This window comes from Ammodytes marinus, assembly GCF_949987685.1.
Source record: "Ammodytes marinus genome assembly, chromosome: 23".
NCBI lineage: Eukaryota > Metazoa > Chordata > Actinopteri > Uranoscopiformes > Ammodytidae > Ammodytes > Ammodytes marinus.
In genome coordinates, this window is record NC_137227.1 from 9,513,955 (window position 1) to 9,537,642 (window position 23,688).

A 23,688-nucleotide genomic window follows, 5' to 3' on the forward strand; every position below is an offset into this window, starting at 1 on the left:
TGTAAGGTTGCAGTGGCATTTGACCGCCAACATCTTTTCAGTGTCGACATTGCTGGAAACTTTGAAGAAACTCCCTCAAGGCGTTCTTGAGACATTGCCCTCCCAACGAAATGTAATCAGGTCATCCTCTAATCAAAGTTTGAGTTTGTCTTAGCTCAGTTGGTAGGGCGTCCCCCCCATGGGCCTCGGCCAGCAGCGGACCAGGGTTCGATTCCAGCCCGCGGTCGTTCTCTGCATGTCACTCCCCTCTCTGCCCCATTTCAACTCTGTCTCTACACTATCAATAAAGCATAAAAATGCCAAAAAATAAAAAGTTTGAGTTTGTGCCAAATTTCATTAAAAATCCCTCAAAGCGTTTTTGAGATATCGCGTTCACGAGGCATGAAGTCACCGTGACCTTGACCTTTGATCTCTGACCTCAAAATTCGAAATCAGTTCACTCTTGAGTTCACTTAAGAGTGGTCATGTGTTCAAATAAAATCCCTGAAAGTAATCATGGGATATTGCGCTCACAAGAATGGCCCTTTTGTGCCAATCCATGATTATATAAGACATTTGACCTGCTGGTGGCCCCTAATGAAAAATCTGGAGATCATCAAATTCTTTGCGATTTTATCCTTCTATCAATAATCTTGGCAATCCAACCCCAGTGCTTTGATGGACCGACTGACCTACATCGCCATCCCTTGAGCCACGCTGCTGTGTGGCTGCAAATCTAATAACCTCTAGAAAACCCTCTGAATGTTTACGTGTGTCACTTCATCCTCTTCCTGTAATTTCACAGTTTATGGAGTCAACAGCCCTCTCTCTTTACAAGCAGGAAATCCCACTGCCCTGACCACACACCAGCACTAAGATAGAATCTATTCACACTGTTTAAAGGTCCCTCTCATCTCAATAAGCAGGCCACACTGAAGTGTCCCACACACTCCACCGTATGAACTCTGTGTTTGGGGTTGAGGAAAAACCTTTCTAGGCCAGCAGAAGTCTGCCTTTTTAACTGGAGGTTTGGTCACTGCTCCACTGTCTGCCCTGTTCCAAATACCTCATAGTGGTCTGTTTTAACAGGCTGCACCTGCCCTCTCTAACCCCTGTTTATTGGTTTTCTGAGAAGCGTTATACTCTGGTGACCAAGCCTCATTAATCTGGCTCTTATTAATGTGGGAGACAGATGAAGAAAGATACAAGCTAGTTTATTGAGGCCCAGACTGCACTCTACCGATTAGTCAGCATGGTATTGTGAGAGAAAGCACATTTCTGCTATAGTAACAACTAGATTGGAGGTTAAAAGTTCATTCAGCTTCTTGTCCTCGAAGGCCACCGTAGCTTCAGTAAATTCTCCCAAAGGGGTTAGCAAGGGAGCTTTGCAATCTAGAATCTAGAAGCGTAATACTGCGATATTAAATGGAAGTTACAAATCAATCACACCAAAAGGTCCATTAAGTAGTTGTTCCAAGTTGCCAAGTTTTCAGTAAACAACAATTTGGACTTTTCGGTTCCAAATAACTTATGCAACATCTTAGGCGTGTCAGATAGCTGTCTGAACTCTAAAAGACTTAGTGCATATGCATCCAAGGAACAATCAAGACGGATTGAAACCACCTCAGGAGGTATTTTGAGATGCCATCTAGCAGGATGCTGAAAAGGTATAAATATATTGTTTTTCTTTCCAAGACACATACGTAATCTTTCCTCCTTCCATATTGTAACTGTGGCTGTGTCTTGATTCAGAGACCACGCACTTGGTAGGACGCAGTCTCGCGGTCTATGAAGGCTATAGCCTATGAAGGCCGATTTTAAGGCCGGTTTTAAGGCCAACGAGCCTTGTTAAACGAGACGGTCTCCGCAGGTCTCAGTTTACGAGCATTTCCGGTTTACGTAACAAGCCGTTACCTTGCGTGACGACTCGCCGCTCCTGTGCTGCCTAGCAACCCTGATTGCTGCCAACGGAGACAGCCCTGTCAGCGGAGGAAAAAAGAAAAATAAGTTGTCTACCAGACGAAAAGAAAAAAAAGTACAAGAAAAAAAGAAAGGAAGATAAAAGTTAAGAAGATGGAGCAACACGTTGCTGTTTTGTTATTTTTTATTTTAGTTTATGCAATCTCTGAAAAAAACGCAATGAATCTTGGGATATGTTGGGCCACGAAGGATACATCTGATGCAGCCTTCAAAACTGCTTCAAAACCGTGAAACGAAGGCTGCATTTCACGACCGCATATGAGGAGCCTTGCAAGGAGCCTTGCAAATGGGACAGCCTTTGCGCGCCGCTATGACGCAATCGGTCTTCAAATGCAGCCTACGAGGCCGGTTCCAAGACCGCAACCCCTGAATCAAGACACAGCCTGAGTCAGTATGCAGTCTGTGGAAATAAGACCTCACTGATTTTATTAATACATACACTGTCCGTTTCTTCATAACAGCGGCTAAAGTTGTATTCAGCACTGAAATTAGCCATTGTTGTCCGTCTCATTAAAACAACATGGAATAACTATTTATTTCCCCAACTTAATAATCTACTCACATACAGTACAGTAAGGAGCAACAAGCTGCTTTGGTGTCAATCACTAAATGATCTGTATGGGTGAGGCAGCACTGATGTTAGTAATTGTTACTAATGTTCAAGCAATTATACACTAACTGAAAACACACTTAGAAATATTATATTCCATTTGTACTAAGTCTGTTCTGAAAAAAATGACAATAAATTCTACTCACTGTACCTTTAGTCGAGGGTTAGCACTATTTAAAATGGATCAGGGGATATGAGATGGTCATACAATATGGACTGACTAATCCCAGTCGAAACCTCTTCAATCAAACCACTAAGTAGACTGCAGAAAAAAACACAGGATCCCAAAATGTATTTTCTGGAACGTCAAATACATTTTAAAAGCTAAGAGTCAACTATATTCTCCCCTGTCATGCAAAACTCAGGGAACATGGACTTAATGGCAATCTTATGAATTTCCTTCTGTTAGGGGCAAAACCTAATCTTATTTATACATTTGGTGACTGAATTATCTACCTATGTTTAAAAAAAGCTATTGTTAAAGTAAAGAAGAAAAACCTCAACATAACAGGTGATTCCAAATTTTGGATCGGTTGTGTATCTACAGTATATATTGCGGACACATGAAGACATAAGTGGAAACTGTGGGAGCAGGAGGTGGAAGGAGAGCCTAAATAATAGCTGTGTGGTTCCAAACACATAAGCTACAGCCTCACAGAGATCAACACTTTCAAGAACTGAATCAAAGAAGAGAACGATGTTTAGGGCGTGATCTTTAACGTGACTGGGACCTGACCTGACCTGACCATGACAGGGCAGAGTACTGTCAACCCTTTGGATTTCAAATCTATTTTCCAGTCCAAGTCACACTGATTATTATTTAACAACAAGAGTATGCAGTATTCGGTTCTACATGCCTTTGCCCCTCTGCAGTCTACTGTAATACGTTGATATCTTGAAGAGGTTTAAATGGGATTTGTCAGTATTTCCTATCAGTTGATATTCAATGATCCGGCTCCAATAACACTAACTCTAGACTTACATTACAGCTTTGCTGAAGCAACTACACAAGAGTGTAGGTGTAAATGTTATAATGTATACTATTGTATATGTTATGTATTTCTGGGTTTTGATGGGAGGGGGGTCATTTTAAAGTTTGTTTTAGGGAGATACAGTACTATTCAACCAGTGAAAAATACCTTGCATAATGCCACTGCCACTGACTTAACTATAAAAAGTACAAAGAAATTAGGCCTACATAAAGTAGTTGAATGGAAAATTAAAAAGGGTTGCAGGGTGGTTAGTCTTGGAAAGGGCTTTTGCTTGTGGTCCAACAAATACCTGGTCAGCTGCTCTAAACTGCTTGCTGTACCCAATAAACCCACCAATTCGTAAACCGTACCTATGCTGCTGTTTTCACACGGTCCTTTCTGGATCTGGGTGACGCCTGGCTGTCCCTGCTGCAGCGCCTTCCTGCTGGTCGCCTTCAGTTGGCACACGTTGCTGTACGTCTTGCCGTCGCTGCCGCACACTTGGCTGATGAACTTGCACTGACAGAAGCCCTTGGAGAGGCGCTTCCCCGCCGGGTGTTTGCACTCCAGTCCGTCCCCGCACGGCAAGTCCTCTTTGCGGCCGCACGGCTCGCCCTCCGCCGTGGCGCACACCAGGCAGCAGTTGCAGCGGTCCGGGACGTAGCCGCTTGGGCAGCTGGGACTAGGACAGGTACTGACATCGCACCGCGTTGGGCACTTGGCTTTAGGCTCTGCGCTGGCAGACTGCTCGATGTAAAGGATCGCGGCTGCGTAAAGAAGGATGTGCATTTTTCTGTTCTTTTTTAAATATAAGACCTTGAGTGGATAGAAAGATAAGAAGTTTATGCCGAGATCATATTCCTCGCTCTGCACTGCTCTTCACTTTCTAGAAGCTTTTTTAAAGACAGAAATCCACACAAAACGAAAGAGATGTGCTTAATATTGCAAAAAGATTTAAGAATAAAGCGATCCTGATATTGGAGCGGTGCAGTTTGCCCCTATCTTAGTCGCGCGTAACGGTGCGTCCAGATGCAACAGCGAAGCAAGCAGCAGCTGTATGTGGAGAGTGGTGTCTTTCCTTTGTCCGAACTGAGTGAACATCCACTCTGGCAGAAGTGAAGCTGAGGCAGAGAGAGAGAGGGGGGGAGAGAGAGAGAGAGGAGATGTGGGAGGAGATGTCGCGACGGAGCTCACAGTCAGATGTTGGACACATCAGTGATACAGGGTATGACATTGTATACATTTGATGCACATTGCTGATAATGTTCTATTTCTATTACATTACATTTCATTTCACTTTTATCCAAAGGGATTGTCAACAAGTGCATTCAACCGTGAAGGTAAAAATCCAGAAGAGCAAGAATCACTTAAGTAAATTAGCTTATTTTAAAGTGTCAGTTCAGGGTGCTCGTGACATTTCCCTTGCAGGAGAGAAAGGCAAATATGGAGTAGGCCTACCTCAGGGCTCTGTTCTCGGCCCTCTGCTTATTATATTATATGCAATTATGGAATACATTTCAGATGCTATGCTGATGACACCCAGAAGGCAGATGGTCATGCTCAAGTTATTTATAAAGAGACCTGTTGTCGGCTGTGAAATCCTTGATGTCACTTTCAATTTACTGCTCCTAAATCCTGACAAAGCTCAGATGCTCGTCATTGGCTGTGCTCAACAAACAGTAACTTTTGACAACTTTTTTAAGTTTTACAGCTGAGAACCTTGGCATTACGTTTGCTCCTACTCTCTCTTTTGACCAGCATAAAGAAATCATCAAGATCACCTTTTTCCATCTACGCAACATGGGTAAAATTAGATCATTTCTGTCCATGGCTGATGCAGGGATCCTAATTCGCTTTTGCTGTCTGGCTTGCCACGTTCTTTGACTAGAAGTTTTGAGATGGTTCACAATGCTGCAGATAAGACCTGGACTAAAAACGGTAAATTTGGTGCCTCGGAACAATATTTCGCACACCTACTCCTTGATTATCCCTTATGTAACAGACTGTTAGCCTTCTTAATCAATGAGTACATTTCCAAAATTAGAATCCCAGAGACAGAAATAAATATAAATTGAGCTATTTCAAGAACTGGTTGATCGTTGGTATGTTTAGTTAGCAGGCAGCTCCATGTGCTCACTGCTTCTTTTTTTTCTTTCTTTCCAAAATATGAAGTCATTCATTCTTTGCTGCAGACTGGGAATATGAGGACATGCTTTCATTACTGCCCCCTTGTAAGGGCAATTTAAGATGACCAGACCATGCACCCACACCCTCTCTCTCTCTCTGCTCGCCTGAACACAAACAAATCCATCAACTAGTTGGTACATTGACCAGGTTATCTAAACTGTATAGTGCTGGTGATGGCGGTGCAGCTCATGTGTGTGCACACAAATCAACACTTTGCTTTTTCCCAGGAGATTCTGACTTTTGGTTTCTACTGCCGGCATGAAAAAGAAACTTTGAGTGAGTGATTCTGGAGAAGGCTTGTTATCAAAATCACTTTTTTTCCCAAATCAGTGAATATCTTCTCACAATCAACTGTAGCTAGCAACAATGCTATCGATAAAGAGTCTTTATTTAGGCTATATCTACAGTATATATATATAACTAGTCACAGTAAATTCAATGTAATGTCTATTAGATGGGCTAGTGGGTTCACTGAAGGAGTGACTAATTAGCATATAAAGCACCATGCAAAAGAAGAAGAAAAATATTTTGGGGTTGGATCTTTTATTGAAACATATTGCCACCGTCTTTGATTCAAGTATCGAGTTCTCACCATCCATGAATAGGATCAGCACACAACACAATTCTTGTGTTAAAGAACGATGTGTTAAAACTGTACTTATAAACGCTGGTATTATAGCTAGGTCCATTTTCTAGGAGTATTTATATTCTCATTCAATTCTCCACTAGAAAACATTATAGCCTAATAATGTATTTCTCAAAATGCCAAACCATTGCTATGAAATGGAAAAGTGTTCTCAGCTGAGTGGTGGCCAATGACTTCATTACTGAGTGAATTAGTGTTGTGGCCATGTACCAATTGACCAAGTCAGACTGTTGCAATACAAATATTTCAAAAAGTAAAATAGAAAAGGAGTGATTTGGATTAAGCAAGCCCACATTCTAATTTTTAAGAGGATGATAGTGTAATTGACTCTCAAAAGTCACACTTTAAGATGACCTGGATGATAAACTTTATTTTAATCGCTTGTTTTAACACGTTCTCTTTAAATGTGTCTTGAGAGAGTTATTAGCGAGTCCCTAGATAAATGAATCCGGTGTTATCATAGCCGCCTGGAACCATGGTCAAAACTACAAAAACAAGACCTGGGTTGTAAATAGTGGAAACTTTCCTTGGTCCAAGATGACCTCACTGAGTAAAAAATGCTGTTTCTCTCAAGCTGCTTGTCACACGGATAGGAGTACACTCCCCTCATGTACAGACACAGACACACTCAGTAAACGTGAGGCTGTTTTCAATACTTGCTTTTCCCTGACAGGTTGATGAGCAGTGCACAGACGGTAAAGCTGGCATATCCACGGATGGTCGATTCTCCCTGTTTGTTTGGACAGACAAGAGGCGTGTCGACTGAGACATATGTATTCTCACCCAGCCATGGGTGTGTTTATTTGAAATAGTCCGTCACTTGAAGAAACACAAAAGGCTCCTTGTTCTGCAGCTGTTTCTGAAGGTAATGGAGGGGATGCACAAGGCACTCTGTAATATTTATCATTATTTATACTGTACACTCCTTTAACCCAAACTGTCTTTGTACATGTTTTTTTTTCTTCTGCAATGACATAACATGCAGAATGGTAAATAGTAGCTGAATTACTGAGGCGAAAAGGCATATATTTACATTCCCATCTCCCTCTGTAATGTTAATCCTGTTCAAATTGTGACTTAAGGTATGGGTAAGCGATTTTGGAGAATGTTGACAAATCACTTTGTCAAAATCAGAGAATATCTCCTCACAATCTGGTACCTGTCCGTACTTTGAGTGAGTGTACAAAGCAAGCCCGCTTTGTTAACATTCCTTTTGTTTACATTCCAGTTTACAGAGGCTGGGCTGTTTTTTTATCACTTGAGTTTTGTAAACACACAGGACGGTAGCTGATTGTGAGGAGATATTCCCTGTATTTGACAAAAATGATTTGTCAATAAACATTCTCCAGAATCGCTGTGTCAGTCCTATGTCTGCTTTTAAGTCATATAACCAAGCAGCATAACCCTGATGAAGCTACTTAACATCATCAAGGGAAGGCTGAAATAAGTGTTGCATTCCAAAATTTCAAGAAAACAAGCTGTGAGGACAGTGCACACCCGGGACAAACGCTTTATGGATTTATTTTACACTGTATATTAATAAAAATATGACACTTAATTCACCGGTTTTAAGTATTTTATACAATATGTGTAAATGCATTCAAAACTTTTGTCATTCTAAAACTTAATGAATAGTGCAAATGACATCACAAATAAAAGCTTTCCGTCAGCAATCCTGCTGACAGGCTGTAACTAGTTCATACAAGTGGTATAGTCAAATCTGCTACGACCAACAGTTATGGCAACATGAGAACTGCAAACTTTTACACACAAAATTAAAACCTCTCAGGCCCAGAAATGCAAAATAAATGCTTTCAGTGCAAAAACAAGAAGGGAGCATCTTTTAATTCTTGGACAAGACGGAATTCACCTTTAAATGTTAATATTGTTCTAATGAATTTGATTTTGCTTTTAACATGCAGAAACATTCATATCATCACTTTCATTTCAGAAAATAAAAAACATTTTGAAAGGCTATGATTTCCCCAAATATTTCAAAGACATAAATAGGAAAATGAAAAGAACTCTGAATAGGTTTTTGGACATGGACTGTCAGTCAGTCTTCTGTGGCCACTTGCATGCTAACATCTCCTCATAATATCAAGCTTAAAAGCCTTTCATATCCTTCGTTTTCCAAAATAACACTAACGTAAAGTTTCGTATGAAAGAATATGCAGTGCAGTCTTAGAAAGGTCAGGTGGAGCCTTTTCCAGTGGTGTGATGGATGACCAACCAACATGTTTGGTTCTGTGTTTTTGTGGCAGTGTAATGAATAAAAAAATGCAGTCCCTGCATCGGTTTACAAAAAGTTTCAACGGTACTGTGCATACCGAAAAGGTAGACATACAGTATATGTGTGGCTGCTTCTCCACTTGCTACTGTATGTCTTGAATAAATAGTAAATCTTTAAATATAAGTATTTAAAAAAAACTCTGACCTGTTCCACGATCATGGCTAATTTCCTTGCCCTTGCAGTCCATATGCACCTTCATCCCATCTGCTTCACTGGAGAACGTTTCATACAATATGATGTAAACAATTCAATATCTCAAACACAAAAGACTACATTAGATTTACTCATTCTGAAACAAATAAAGCAAAACACCAAACATATGAAAAACAAAGGGCTGGAACGAGTGAAAATTAATTTCCAATGGAACTCACCATGCAAATAACAATATTTCTGCGTAAAAACCTGTCCAGTAATATGTTTCTACAGTCATTAATTGTAATGACAATTCACATGTTCAAAATTTGTCATTTCCACTTCAGCTTGACCAATATTTGTTCTTGTACACATCTTTGTGTAATGGTTTACAACCTTGAACACAATTATTCCATAACATCAACCAAGTTGTTTCTTTTTGCCTCAAATTCCAAATGTTCCTAAATAGGCTAACCTAAATAAGTAATTTCTTCAGGCAAAATTTAACCAAACCATACTGATTGGAAAATGGTCTTTTGAAGAATTCTTGGTCAGGTAATGGTAATGGAAACCAAGTCATCCTGGGTGATATAGAAACATTTAAAAGGGTGATTTTAGAATGCAGAATGCATTTTTTTTCTGGTTGGTTATTTCTGAGGCAGTAATCAGGAAACACTGTCTCCTTTCAAATAATGAAATTACTGGCACTAGATTTTGGTTATCAACATGTCTGTCCAAACCTAGTCTCTCCTGTTTTTGGCAGCACACATCTGTACCAAACATTTCCAGTCTCACACACTCTCAATCAAACACACATTTTACATTCACAATCTGTAACAATACGCCCCCCCTCCCCCCTGGTATCAGCTGGGTTGATAGTCCTGGCATAAATATCCCCTTTAGTTAAACCTTGACCACATCATCAATCTGACAGCAGGTTAGGGATCAAATATGATTGTCCTATTGTTGGTTTTGTCTCACTTCCACTTTCTTTAAAAGATAGGCGATCCCGTGTTTTGTTCCTGGAGGTTTCTCTAATCACTGCATGACACACTTCTCTTTCTGCTGTTTGGCATACTTCCTCCTGCGCTGCTCCAGGCCTCTCTCTAGCCTCTCGTCCTCCTCAAGAGCTCTGAAGACAAGCAGTAGAAGAGTCAAATTATGTTTAAAATACATTGTTCAATCGCCCATCCATCTCACACCTATGTGAAGGAATAGATATGCAACTAATATATAACGATATAACCCACAGCAAGGAAAGAAAAGTATGTTTATATACTGGAGAACACTTTACACACAAGGCAATTCAAGGTGCTTTAAAGGAGGCATTTAAAAAAATAAGATGTAAGAAAATATTAAAGTGCTTTCAAGAGATAATCAACACAAAAGGCAAAAACAGACAGACAAATTGTTAAACATTTAAAATATTTGCATTTAAAAGACAATAAAAAGTTACAGCAGCACTATAATTGAACACCCACCGAATGACACAAATCAAATGCTCAGGCTGCTAAGGTTGCTACACTGCTGCTTTACTGTGTAGTCTTGCTGTGCGAGACTACTACACTGCTCGGCTTAAAGGCAGCATTAATGTTTTATTACGTTCTGATCATTTCAACTTGCACATACTCAGAACTTCAGTCAGTCCTGCTTGTAACTGTGCTACCGCCTTTCACGTATCTAAAGCAGCTGCTAAGTGAAGCCAAGACGTGAGGCAACAGAGTCCTCTGTAACATGCTACAGTAATCACTGTAGCATGTTCTTAATAAAGCTAAGCTGTTGAGTTTAGTTACGGTTTTCCAACTTTATTACCTCTCTGTTTTAGTTTGAATTTTCCTTTTATATTCTCTTTTTTTATTACACTTTTAATACCTACAATTAACTTAGACATCATTGTTTAATATGTAAGTATAAACCTGAGGCATTATGTTTATCATGTGAGCATACTGTACATGTACTGTATGTAGCTTACCACCATGTTCATTTGTCCACCTGCAGTTGTAGAGCAGGTAAATAAACAGACATACTTTGCTAACCCTACAAACAGCCCAGTAAGAGCATCTCACCCTCTCTCCTTGGCGTCCATATTCTGGACCAGTTGGTCTCTTTGGTTGACCAGTGAAACCAGCTCCTGTAGCAGCAGCTGCTCTCTGTGTTTATGGGCCTGGGTCTTCTGCCACTCTGCACCACACACACAACAAAGAGGGGAGAACGATAAGGCCCGGGACACATCCTGCGTCTACTGCTCGTCTGCGTCTGACTTTTTTTTCTGTGACAGTGTTAACACACACTACAGCGGCCACACATTCAACCTCTGACGCCCTTGACTACAGCCAAAAAAGACAAGTCAGCCCTAAAAGGAATGCTGTTGAATAATCTAGGGACATTAACTCCATTTATTAAATCTGAAGTTACAAGTCTTGATTCAAAACTAATAGTTTAAGTCCGACATTCACTGGCAGACCCACAAGACAAAATTTAAATGTTCTGGGTTTTCTCTTGAATGATTTCATTCCATACAGTCATACATAAGGTCAAAAGCACAAGGCTACAATCTGGTACCTCAACCACTGTGTTAAAGAGTGTCAGTCTGTCATGGATTGTGTTTTTATTGAAGCAGTATACTGTATGTTCAGAAACAAAGTCATACCTTCCAATGCCATCATGTCTCTTAACTCTTTGTTCAACAGCTCAAATCTTCTTTCCAAATCCTGTTCCTCCAGCCTGGAAATCACAAGAGATGCATTACAAAACGAAATCTGTGCTAATATGGAGAAGAGTCATTTTCTTTACTTGCTTTTTATTTTTGTGCCTCATAAAATGTAAGGTCAAGGTCCACTTTTTTTGGTGCTTTTGACAATTTATGGGCTTTACTGTTCACATAGGCTTAACGTTCTAGGTTTCTTTTAAACCAACATGAATGTGCTTATAAACGATTGTCAATCTCTACAATTCAATGTGCAACTCCCTCTGCTAGGGAAAATGTGTAAGGCTTCCATGAAAGCAACTAAACGGACCTAGTGGTGAGATTGTTTTGTAATACCAGTTTATACTGTATTGTAAATGACATAGTTTAAACTTGACAGCAGTGTTTGTAGAAGATGTCTTACAGTAGCTGCAGATGGTCCTGCCTCCTGATCAAAGCATTCTTCTTGTTGACCAGTGTGAACCATTCCTGAATCAACCTTTCCTCTTCCAACTTGTCACTTCCTACAGGAGTAAACCACATTACTATGACAAATTACTTTGTTCTCTCTAAATTCTACAAATGTAATCTATAGTTAATGCACCTATTATATAGAGCTCATCTATCTGTAGCCAGGAAGTAAATATTTTCATTACTTTATTATTATTATTTTACCTGTCTCCAGTAACTGTCTGAGTGCCCTCTCCACCACGCCTGCTCTGTTATCAATATGGTTTTGTTCAGCTTCCAGGGCTTCCATCTGACTCAGCACGTACTGGCTAGGGTCCTAGGTACATGAACAGACACACACACACACACACACACACACACACACACACACACACACACACACACACACACACACACACACACACACACACACACACACACACACACACACACACACACACACACACACACACACACACACACACACACACACACACACACACACACACACACACACACACACACACACACACAAATAGTATAGCGTCAGGCAGTGCTTTAGGGTCAACAAAAGCATAATGTCATGATGACACAAAAAATAAAAGCCATGTTCTTGGACTTGTATGCAGTTGGTAACTGACCTGGCCCTCTGGTCTTCCCTCTTCAAACACAGCCTCTCCTGGAAGATAGACAGAAATGATCTTTATCACGTTTAAACAAAGCAATACTTTGCTACTTTATTTTAAACAATTGGAAAAACCCTGCAATATTCCATTCCTCATGCCAAATAGAGTCAATAATAAAGGGAAGTTAAAAGGTCAATATATATGATGCGATTACTATCTTTTTGAATGCAAAAAGACATGTTTTCAAGACGACTCACCCGCTTCGGATTTCCTCCTCGCAATTGCTCTTTCCTCTTGCCCTGCAACCACCTGCAGACGAAAATGTTCCTCATGTGTCAAAGTAAGTAGAAACTAAAAAGGCCATGACAAGCTTTGATATAAAACAAGAGTGATAAATGAGTTAGGCAAAACGTTATCATACCATCAAAATGTCTCCTTCATCTAATGACCCACTTCTCCGCTGTGACCTACGCTTCTTGACCAGATCGGCATCTTTGACATGTGAAAAACCGGACTTGGACAGGAAATGAGTCCTTGGTGGAGCCACTGGTACCTGAACCCCAGCTGCCCCAGCAGCCTGCTGGCCTTTGGTTCTGGGAGGTGGAACCAAATCCTTACTTGATGTACTGTCAAAGTCTGCTTTGCTAGCAGTGCTGTTTGTCTCAAGACTTATGCCCTCCTCCTGGATCCTTTGGGCGCAGTAGCGAACAGTTGCCTCTGTGTCCTCCTCGGTCTCCCGGTCCCCTGCTACTGCATAGCTGGATTCACTGCTGTCCTTCTCTATGTGAAGCACACTGAGCTGCTGGCCTGTGAAATGGGTGCGGATCTGGTTGAGGTAGGTCATGACAATAAGGCGGTCAGGCACCGCTAGCATTACCATGTCCGATGGCTCGATTAGCCTGGAAATGCCAAGTTCAGCAAAGCAATCGAAGGCCTGCAATTTGTAGAAAAATAGATGGTTGAATAGATACGATTAGGAAATCAACAGCAGATGAAAATATATATATATATTACAATTACATGCTTTGTTCGTAATTTAATCAATAATGACCAATTATTACTCACCTTTTTGTTGTTGTTCTTGATGTCATACGGGTCCAGCATTTCAAAATTACTACAAAAATGAAAAATAACACAAAATAAACAGATAATGAACAAGAATAAATAACATTTGTATTTGTAGACAAACTATTTCAACACTTTCTCACATTTTTTCTGGGTGGAAGTGCTGTAAGATGGCACAAAAGGCAAGGCCGTTCCTCCAGGAGGTGCTGAAGTTGGTGATCTTCACGCCCTTGTGACTCTGTGTGAGTTCCTGACACCACTGCAGTAGAGACTGACTGGATGTCACTAAACTGGGACTTGTCACGCTCTAGAACACACACACACACACACACACACACACACACACACACACACACACACACACACACACACACACACACACACACACACACACACACACACACACACAAAATAATATTGGGGAACTATTGTAACATATATTGCATTTAAGACACTAACGTACAAAGACCTCTAAACTATTAACTAAATCAGTAAGTCAGAGCTCAACATTAAATAATTATAAATGAAACATTTTGAGATTTTCTCTTTTGTCAAATTGAGGGTCTAAGGATAGAGGGTGTCTTATGCTGATAGTAATATCCCTTGAGATATTTTTTTTTTGTGATTTCTGAACTTGGCCTAAATAACATTAACTTACCATCATTTACCGATATTACATAACTATTTTCACCATTTTGGAGGCAGCAGAATAACATACAGTATGAACATGTTGACTAACAACCTTGCAAAGTTGCTTTTAGCATAATTGCTGATTTACAGATCCAGAAAAAACAAAGCAATATAAGCAATCATTTGGAGTTGTTTCTGTCAACTTGATCAATGAAAGTCCAACACTCAATACTCTTTCCATTTCCTTTAACAGCTAGAAAAGGCTAGAAAACAGCTGCTTTTTGCAGCTGGAAATGAGCTTGAGGAGATCAGTTTGCAGGTAACAAAAGCAAAACAATAAGTTGAAATAGGCTAACAATCTTACTGTAGCTGATGAGAACTGCAGAGTTGGTGAAAATTCTCCATGGGTTTTCAAATATATATCATATATATTCATGTATAATATACATGGGTAAAAATATAAACATTATTTACATCTGCAGGCCTATTCTGAGGCGTTGTTGGTTCATTAGCTTTGGGCTCTCCAACAGGGTGACCTGACGATTCTTCTGCTCGCTCCCTTTGTCTGAAAAGACACACAAAGACAAACCAAAACTTGTAAAAAAAAAAATATATATATATATATATCACAATTCCTTTGAAAACACGTTTGTCGTGAAAAACAAAACACTGACAAATGATACACTTGCAAACCATATTGCTATAAAACACAAAGTTAGATTATTAGACAATACAATGAAATGAAAATGTCTACAGTATGTTTAGAGACAGCTCTAGTGAAGGTTAAGCCACACATCTCTCAGTTATGAGTGAACCACCCCCCACACACACATTGACTAATCTTACCTTTGCTCCTCTAAACAACCAGCAGCTACAGTCTCAAAACTTAAGTCCAACTCTTCATCCTTGGTTTCCTTCCTTGAGTCTACTTCCATTGGTTCACTGTCTTCATCATTCTCTACATGCAGCCAATCATCATTCGAACATGTAACAGTGGAAGCATAGGACATGTCAACCTCTGCTTCCAGGACTTTTCCTATGTCCGCCTCCTCAGACATTGCCTCCACAGGCTTCTCTGAGTCATATGTACCAACAGGTTTATCTGTAAATGTCCAGCCTTCACCGATGTCATCCAGTGCCTTCTCAGAGTCTTCCACAGAGTCGGCCCGTGGAAATTCTTCTTCTCCCATTGCTGCTAGCACTTCCCGTTCCAACTCAGATTGAACATCATCCTCTCCCTGGATCGTGACAAAACCTCCTTCAGAGATCATACTTGAATCCAGCAATGTTAAGGTTTCTTCTGTTTCTTTGCTGACAGATATACCGTCTTTGTTTCCCTGAGAGAATTCTTTTCCTAGGGGGCATTCATTTTCCGCAGGTGGGGTGCTATCTGAATCCATCGCCTGTTCGATCCATTTTTTGATCCGAGGCAATGGAACAGGCACCGCTGGCTGTTTATTCAGTTTGACTGATTCATGACCAACGGTGTCGGTTATTTTGCCTGGTATGCAGGATTCTGGTGAACCAGAAATTGTAATGTCGTCTGGAAACGAACCACTGAGACGTTTCTTACCTCGTGGTTTTGGTACAGGCAAGCTTGAAGCTCCAGGTGTTTTCTTTGACATTTCACCATCTTCTACCTGACCAATGCTCTCAATGGTGAATCTGCCTTTCCTCATCTTAACAGGGGCTGTACATTTAGAAGGTTGATTATCCATAGGAACATGGGGGGTGTCTTTGCTATGTTGCACTTCTGACAATTCTTTAGATGCTGAACAAATGGATGAAGGATCTCTTTGTCCTGCTGCCATGTTTTCATGGGAAGCCTGAGATACATTCTCCGTAGCTATAAAGTCATCTGGGAAGGAGCCACTAAGGCGTTTCTTATTACGAGGCTTTGGGATTAAGAGAAGAGTTTGTTTGTCCTTCTCTGCCTGTGCTATCTCTGATTTATGATAAGATGTTGTGTTGATCATATCAACAGAAGTGCCACCAGCTATATTTGGTTGCTTTATTACTTCCATATCACCCATAGCAGTGTTGTCGATCTGGAGTGGTTTTACAGACTCCTCATCGGCAACATTTAATTTCTGAGCCATAGCTCCTTTGGTGCTGTGAATTTGGCCAACTTTGCTTGAAAGTAATCTCTTGCTACGTTGTGGAAGACGAATCATCTTGATGATTGAGAGAGAAGCAGTTTGCTCAGCATGAAATATCTCTGGTTCTGGTTTTGGGGCTATGGTCTCAATTCCTTTTGCTTCCAAGGAAGGACTTGTGTGTAAACAGTCCTGGAGAGATGTATTATTGTCTTTCTTGAAATGATCTGTGTCATTTGAACATACAAATTCTTTGTCTGCCTGTAGAGATGCACTCTCAACAAAACTGCTGGTTGATTTGCCTGTCCTTCCTACAAGTTTTGAAGAGAGCTCTTCAGTTGTTGTTAGATCAGATTTATCAATGCTTTGTAAAGGGTTAAGAGCACCTGATCCATTAGATATTATCTCAAAAGGTTGAGGAGGAACAGCATTAGAAATGTTTAAAGCAGAAGTGACTTGGGCTTTGATATCCTGTTGGTTAATTATATTTGAAACAGATGTTGCACTGGTGCCACCTAATTTTCTCCTCGGAGACTTGGAGGGGGCCCTTCTTTTTGGAATTTCAGGTGGCAAACTACCATCTCTTCTTTTTACCCGAGGAGGAGGGACAACATCTTTGGATATTTTCACAGGTTCAGCTTCAGCAATGAGCTTCACTGACAAGCTATCAGACTTTTGTTTGCGGTCTGGTGTTAAGCTATCCTTTCTTCTAAGTGGTCGTACTGGAACGGTGTCTTTTTCTTGAATGCACCCTTTCTGTTTAGGTTGTGGAATATTTCTCTTCGGTTTTCTGCCTCGCTGAGGCACAGCAATTTCAGCTTGAGGTGCAACTGTAAGAATGTCCTGAAACTCTGAGGGTTTGTCCATGAGTGTCTCCCTATGTAGACTGTCCTCTCTCAGGGGCTCGTTTGACGTTGGCTGAGTGGAAGTGACAGACATTTCTTCAATGCTTGTTTGTTGGGGGCTTAAAGAAAAGAAAGGACAAGCTTCAGAATTTTCTCTTCTTTCATTTGTCAAGTTATACTGTGCCATGCACCTTAGCCCCAACCAACTGATACTCTGGTCAACCAAAAGTCAGCAACCAAATCACACAGCAAAATAAATCTGACCTTAAATATTCTGTTTTACTACGGTACATGCACACTGTCACTGAATTGATACAGCAGCATTTAAAGTACACAAAGAAAAAGGTTAACCTCAGTAGACAAAGCCAATGTAAAACATTGCAATATTATCATTCCACAGCTATTACAAAAAGATTACCATCACAATTACCTGAGTAGTAAGCGCTCATAACCCGAACAACAAACAATGTTATCACCAAAAATGCAGACGATGTACACCGTGCAAACCAGACACTGGTCCCCCAAAACTCACCCATTATCCAGCTGTAAAGAAGTTGATACTGTTCCAACCTCACTCTGTTCTATCTCCGCCTGAGGCCTTGCTAATAAACTTGATGTTTGAACAGAGTCCTGCCCTGTGAGTAATCTTTCCTTTCCAGCCTCTTGTTCCTCTAATTGTTCACTATTGTCCTTTGATATTTCAGTGATATCGGTCTCTGTCAGTGGTGGCCATTTCTTCATGCTTGCACAGACCAAAAACTCATCATCTTTGTCAGGTGATGATAGAAACGCTGATTCATCGTCTTTCAAGTCCAACATGTAAGGCTCAGCACTTGTTGGATATTTAACGTCATCTTTGGTGTGAGTGTCTTCAAACTGTCCCTCTGTCTCCTGAATCGGAGTTGAGCTGTCAGCGAGATGTGGATAAATCTCATCTAAAGGGGTCTCTGTGTTGTCATTCAGATCCATAGCAGAAACAGCCTTGGGATGTTGATCCACTTCAGCTAAAGTAGAGCTAGAAGGCCCCAAAATGGATGCTACGGTTTCGTAACTGTGAGACATGGATACTAAAGTGAGTGAATGAAACTTGAAACCATGCAAAAAAAACTATGGTTTCAATAAATATGTAGCTAATTTATTATAGAACCAGTGAGTATTGGAGAATAAATAAATCAATACAAGTCCCATGCATTACAGACACGTTTTAAGTTTGAAACGTAAACATGCATTTGAAAATAGAAAGAGCTTATTATATATTAAGGGACCAAGATTGATTAGCCTCCATTTATGCGTATCACCAATTGATGGTGCATGCTTCACACTAAAGCAGTCTCACTTACCCTTTGTGGAAAACACCCACTATAGCATTTACTAATCCTGAGGTGTCTTCCTCTTTTGCTGACAAAGGGGATTCTTCCCGTTTTTCTGCTACTGTTTCCTCTGCCTCCAATACTTCCCAACCCAAGATTCCTGCTGGCTCTGATGTGTCCAATGGTTTCTTCACTGTTTGGGATTCCTCTGATGTAATTCTCTCTATTTCTGATTTGCTGCAGACCCAAATATTAAGGATTTTAAGGCATGATCTAAATAACTCATGCAGTAGTTCAACAATTTTTTTTATTAAATATGGCTTTCAAAGAGATTGTGAAATGTACCATGCAGTTTATTGTCAACTTTCTAAAGCTACAGTTTATTGGTACATACAGTCCATGTTAGGCAAGCACTAAATGAGCCTCTTTCACACAAAACAATGCAAGAGCACTGGGCTCTTTTACTCACCCATTATTTACTATGTCTATGTTTTGCTTTGCACCGCCTTTGAGTTTTTCATCTGTCATAAAAGCATACATAGTAAATTACACAAAAAGAAACAACACATAGAAAGGTAAGTTTGACCTTAATGTTAACACTGCAAATGTCTCACCGTGAGTGAAAGCTGTGCTGGGGCTGGAGGGAATACCAGGACTTCTTGTATCTTTGAGACATAACTGAGTTGATTGAGTATTAGGCAATTCTTGTAATGTATGCTTCTCAGTAGAACAAGGTAGTGGAATAGTCATTGTTTTTTCCTGTGTAGGGTTCAGTTGGGAAATGCTTGGGAACCCAGGAATTTGAGTCAAACGTGGACATGATGGAGCCATCAGTACCATGTTCTTAATTGTATCTTGTCTATGTTTATGTTCTGCTTCACATTTTACAACAAGAACCCGCTTTTCAGTCTTCTGCCTCCCAAACATGAACTTCCTCTCTGTTGTCGTAGTTTTTATATTTATACATTGAGAGCTAAGCATCCTTGCTGATGGAAAACCTGGAACGCATGAAACACATGGAGCTGATGTGTATAAGCTGATCATGTTTGGTGGTCTGTTTACAACTTGAGCAGAGGGAAAGCCAGGGACTCTGGCCTCTTTTGGGCAGGACGTCACTAATGTCACATTGCTTTTAATATTCTTACAATATACACGGTCCTGTCCAGCAAATGGCATAAGGATTTCTTCCATCTTCCCCTGAGGCTTTGTCAAAATTGTGGTTTCTTCATTAAGCCACTCTGTGCTTGGAATTGTTGTCATGGAGGCAAATCCTTTGAGACTTGAAGCACTGGAGCAGCAAGGTACAAAACGTATCATAATGGGCTCAATCTTGGATTTGGTTTGAGGTGCAGAGGGAAACCCAGGGATCCTGGATGCTTCTGGGCAAGATGGTGCTATGGCCAACATTGTTTTCACTATTTCTCTATCTTGATTTGGATTATGTATCACAAAACCTGTCTCTTTTGATTGCTTATCAAACAAAGTGTGTGGATCAAAAAGCCATTCCAACTTGGATCCCCCTTCAAAGGATGCAAATCCAGGAAAACTGGATACTTTGGGGCAAACGAGTGCAAGACTCAGCATATTGTATCGCGGGACAGATGGGAAGCCTGGAATCTTTGATGCTCCTGGGCAAGAATTAATCAAAGAGAGCATGTTGTCTGGTTTGCTTGTGTTCATTTGTGAGCTTTTAATCCCAAACTGAATGTTCTTTTGTGGTCTTTGCATCAATGAACCTAGTTCAGTAACCCATCCTTCTTTCATGTGCCCTTCAACTGATGAAAATCCAGGTATGACAGAAACTTGAGGGCACAAAGGAAAGAGGTTAACTACATTGGGGCCATAGTAAACTGTTTTGGGATTTGGAATAGATGGGAAACCAGGAATACTTGACACTTTAGGACAGGATGGTACACAGGAAACCATATTCCTCATATTCCCTTTCTTTTCATTTGATCTGTCAAGTATGACCCCTTCCCTTGGTAGCCTCTTAAGCAATGGACCCTTCTCTATTACCCATTCTAAACTCATATCAACATCAACTGATGGGAATCCAGGTATGACAGAAACTAGAGGGCACAGAGGAAATAGGTTAACTACATTGGGGCCATAGTAAACTGTTTTGGGATTTGGAATAGATGGGAAACCAGGAATACTTGACACTTTAGGACAGGATGGTACACAGGAAACCATATTCCTCATATTCCCTTTCTTTTCATTTGATCTGTCAAGTATGACCCCTTCCCTTGGTAGCCTCTTAAGCAATGGATCCTTCTCTATTACCCATTCTAAACTCATATCAACATCAACTGATGGGAATCCAGGTATGACAGAAACTAGAGGGCACAGAGGAAATAGGTTAACTACATTGGGGCCATAGTAAACTGTTTTGGGATTTGGAATAGATGGGAAACCAGGAATACTTGACACTTTAGGACAGGATGGTACACAGGAAACCATATTCCTCATATTCCCTTTCTCTTCATTTGATGTGTCAAGTATGACCCCTTTCTTCGGAAGCCTCTTAAGCAATGGACTCTTCTCTATTACCCATTCTAAACTCATATCAACATCAACTGATGGGAATCCAGGTATGACAGAAACTTGAGGGCACAGAGGAAATAGGTTAACTACATTGGGGCCATAGTAAACTGTTTTGGGATTTGGAATAGATGGGAAACCAGGAATACTTGACACTTTAGGACAGGATGGTACACAGGAAACCATATTCCTCATATTCCCTTTCTCTTCATTTGATGTGTCAAGTATGACCCCTTTCTTCGGAAGCCTCTTAAGCAATGGACTCTTCTCTATTACCCATTCTAAACTCATATCAACATCAACTGATGGGAATCCAGGTATGACAGAAACTTGAGGGCACAGAGGAAATAGGTTAACTACATTGGGGCCATAGTAAACTGTTTTGGGATTTGGAATAGATGGGAAACCAGGAATACTTGACACTTTAGGACAGGATGGTACACAGGAAACCATATTCCTCATATTCCCTTTCTTTTCATTTGATGTGTCAAGTATGACCCCTTTCTTCGGAAGCCTCTTAAGCAATGGACCCTTCTCTATTACCCATTCTAAACTCATATCGGCATCAACTGATGGGAATCCAGGTATTTTGGAAACTTGGGAGCAAAGACTGAAAAAGCTGACAATATTTGGTTCAAAATACAGAGTTTTAGGATTTGGATGAGAGGGAAATCCTGTCTGTGCCTGCTTTGGACAGGATGGCACAAGGGAAACCATTGATTTCATTGCTTTCTTATCTCTCTGACATATGTCAATCAATGAGACCTGATTTTCTTTTACTCTTGGTGCAAACAGTGGCTCCCCGCTCATTGTCCACTCTTTTGAATTGTGAGATGATGGAAATCCTGGAATTGTTGACATTCTTGAGCACAATTTTGAAGCTCTGAGCATATTTGTCATGTCAAAATGTTCATCAGTCATCTGTTTTGTGACAGAGGGAATACCAGAGATGAGTGATTTTCTTGGGCAACTTTGTGCAAGAGAAATAACTCCTTCCCTGTATTTGTCTATTTTATTGTCATCCAGTAGTAATACAGACTGCTTTTTAGTTTGCATCTCCCATAATGGCAGATGACTATTGTTCCAGTCTTTGCTATCCGCTTCCTTAATGGAAGGGCAACCAGCAATACCGGAGGCAGCTGGGCATGATGGTAAGAGATTGACCCTACTAAACCCATTACCGATTACTTTAGGTTCCAGAGCAGATGGAAATCCAGGGATGCAAGCTTCTTTTGGACAAGTTGGAGCTAAAGCTGACATAGCTTTTGTGTCATAATTTTCAGGTATATCTTCAATTATGAATGTGTTGATTTTTGTCAGTGTTATCCATAAGGGTTTGTAATCTGTACCCCAGCTTTTCCTTAGACGTTCTATTACTGATGGAATACCTTCAATACAAGAGGTTTTGGGACAAGAGCTTAAAAGGCTCATGCAATCAGATCCAAACTGTGCTATAGTAGGTTGTGGAATTGAGGGAATGCCTGGTATGCCTGGTATGCAAGAATATTTTGGGCAAGTTGGTACCAAAGCTCCCATTTCTTTAATGGTATCCTTGTCTTTAGGTGACACTGTCATCACAACAATTTCCGGTTTCATTTTCTTTTCTAGAAGTGGTTCCTGTTGTGATATCCATGATATGTTATTGGCTTCACTAATTGATGCGGAACCAGGTATATTGAATACACTTGGACAACCAGGATATATATCCACCATATTTTGTTCATAAGAAACAAAACTATATTGTGGTGCAGAAGGGAACCCTGGATTTCTGGCCTCTCTGGGGCAAGACTGTAATAGGGAAAACATTTTCTTCCTGTTCTTTTTACCATGATTTGATGCACATGGCAGGGACAATTCTTTTGTTTTTGATTGTTTCACCCAGATTGGCTTCAGATCTGAAAGCCAGAGTTGTTCTTCTTTATTTGTAGATTTGGATGGCATGCCAGTAATGTCTGTCACGCTTGGACAGGTCCCCAATAAAGAGGACTGTTTGTAATCAAGTTTGGGCATTTCATTGCATGGCACAAATTGGGCACTAGGGCAGGAAGACTTTTCATCCACCATTTGTTCTTCTTGAGTTGCAAACGTATTTGAATGAAGCATACCCTCAGGGGTAATAGTTTCTTTATCCTTTGATGACTTATCGCAAGCAGACTCACTGTCCAGTAGATCCTTATTTTTGTGAATAGTTGAAGCAGTGAATTCAAATATGCCACTAACTTTTGGGCATCTCAGCAACATTTCTGCCATCCCAGTTTCTGTCTTCATCTTCATTTCATCATCAGTTTCTAACACTGAGGAAAGTAGACCTGTGTTCATGGCAGATGCAGGGAGCGATGGGGCCATACTGACCATTTCTTCCTTTGATGTATTTCTAGTGACCTCTGTAGTTGCCTTTGGTAGCTCCTCCCATAGTATGGTCTTGTCTGTCGGACAATTTACTTTAGTTGCCTTTGGAAGCTCCTCCCATAGCACAGTGCTGTTTGTAGGATATTTTTCTAACTGTTGCTCAGCATTATTTATTTGGGTTTTGGTTGGGAGTTCTGCTGCACCAGCTACAATTGGACATGATGGCAGTAGTGAAATCATGGTTTCATGTCTAAAGAGAAGGTAAATACAAGGATATAGTCAATGTTTGAAG

At 40.5% G+C, this 23,688-nt stretch overlaps 2 protein-coding genes across 6 annotated transcripts in view; both read right to left on the reverse strand.

The window, feature by feature from the left end:
* LOC307268895 (serine protease HTRA3-like) overlaps positions 1 to 4,615 on the reverse strand; it is a 16,467-nt gene extending 11,852 nt beyond the window's left edge. Inside the window, exon 1 of the mRNA XM_080051687.1 lies at positions 3,912 to 4,615. Within this exon, the coding sequence (XP_079907813.1) occupies positions 3,912 to 4,329 (418 nt within the window). The 5' untranslated portion in view covers positions 4,330 to 4,615. The remainder of the gene's footprint in view (positions 1 to 3,911) is intronic.
* A 3,249-nt stretch (positions 4,616 to 7,864) lies between these two features.
* Positions 7,865 to 23,688, reverse strand: part of ehbp1l1a (EH domain binding protein 1-like 1a) — a 42,485-nt gene continuing 26,661 nt past the window's right edge. For 2 of the 5 annotated variants that reach the window (XM_080051728.1, XM_080051727.1), the window contains 16 exons: positions 19,121 to 23,646; positions 18,976 to 19,027; positions 18,537 to 18,743; positions 17,729 to 18,247; positions 15,102 to 17,315; positions 14,730 to 14,820; positions 13,769 to 13,932; positions 13,626 to 13,674; positions 12,982 to 13,494; positions 12,818 to 12,869; positions 12,576 to 12,613; positions 12,160 to 12,271; positions 11,909 to 12,008; positions 11,449 to 11,522; positions 10,865 to 10,979; positions 7,865 to 9,930 (listed from right to left, as the gene is read on the reverse strand). In XM_080051728.1, the coding sequence (XP_079907854.1) occupies positions 9,837 to 9,930; positions 10,865 to 10,979; positions 11,449 to 11,522; positions 11,909 to 12,008; positions 12,160 to 12,271; positions 12,576 to 12,613; positions 12,818 to 12,869; positions 12,982 to 13,494; positions 13,626 to 13,674; positions 13,769 to 13,932; positions 14,730 to 14,820; positions 15,102 to 17,315; positions 17,729 to 18,247; positions 18,537 to 18,743; positions 18,976 to 19,027; positions 19,121 to 23,646 (8,920 nt within the window). In that variant the 3' untranslated portion in view covers positions 7,865 to 9,836. Of the gene's footprint in view, positions 9,931 to 10,864; positions 10,980 to 11,448; positions 11,523 to 11,908; positions 12,009 to 12,159; positions 12,272 to 12,575; positions 12,614 to 12,817; positions 12,870 to 12,981; positions 13,495 to 13,625; positions 13,675 to 13,768; positions 13,933 to 14,729; positions 14,821 to 15,101; positions 17,316 to 17,728; positions 18,248 to 18,536; positions 18,744 to 18,975; positions 19,028 to 19,120; positions 23,647 to 23,688 lie in introns of those variants that run through there. The other 3 variants (XM_080051729.1, XM_080051730.1, XM_080051731.1) reach the window with 3 other exon arrangements.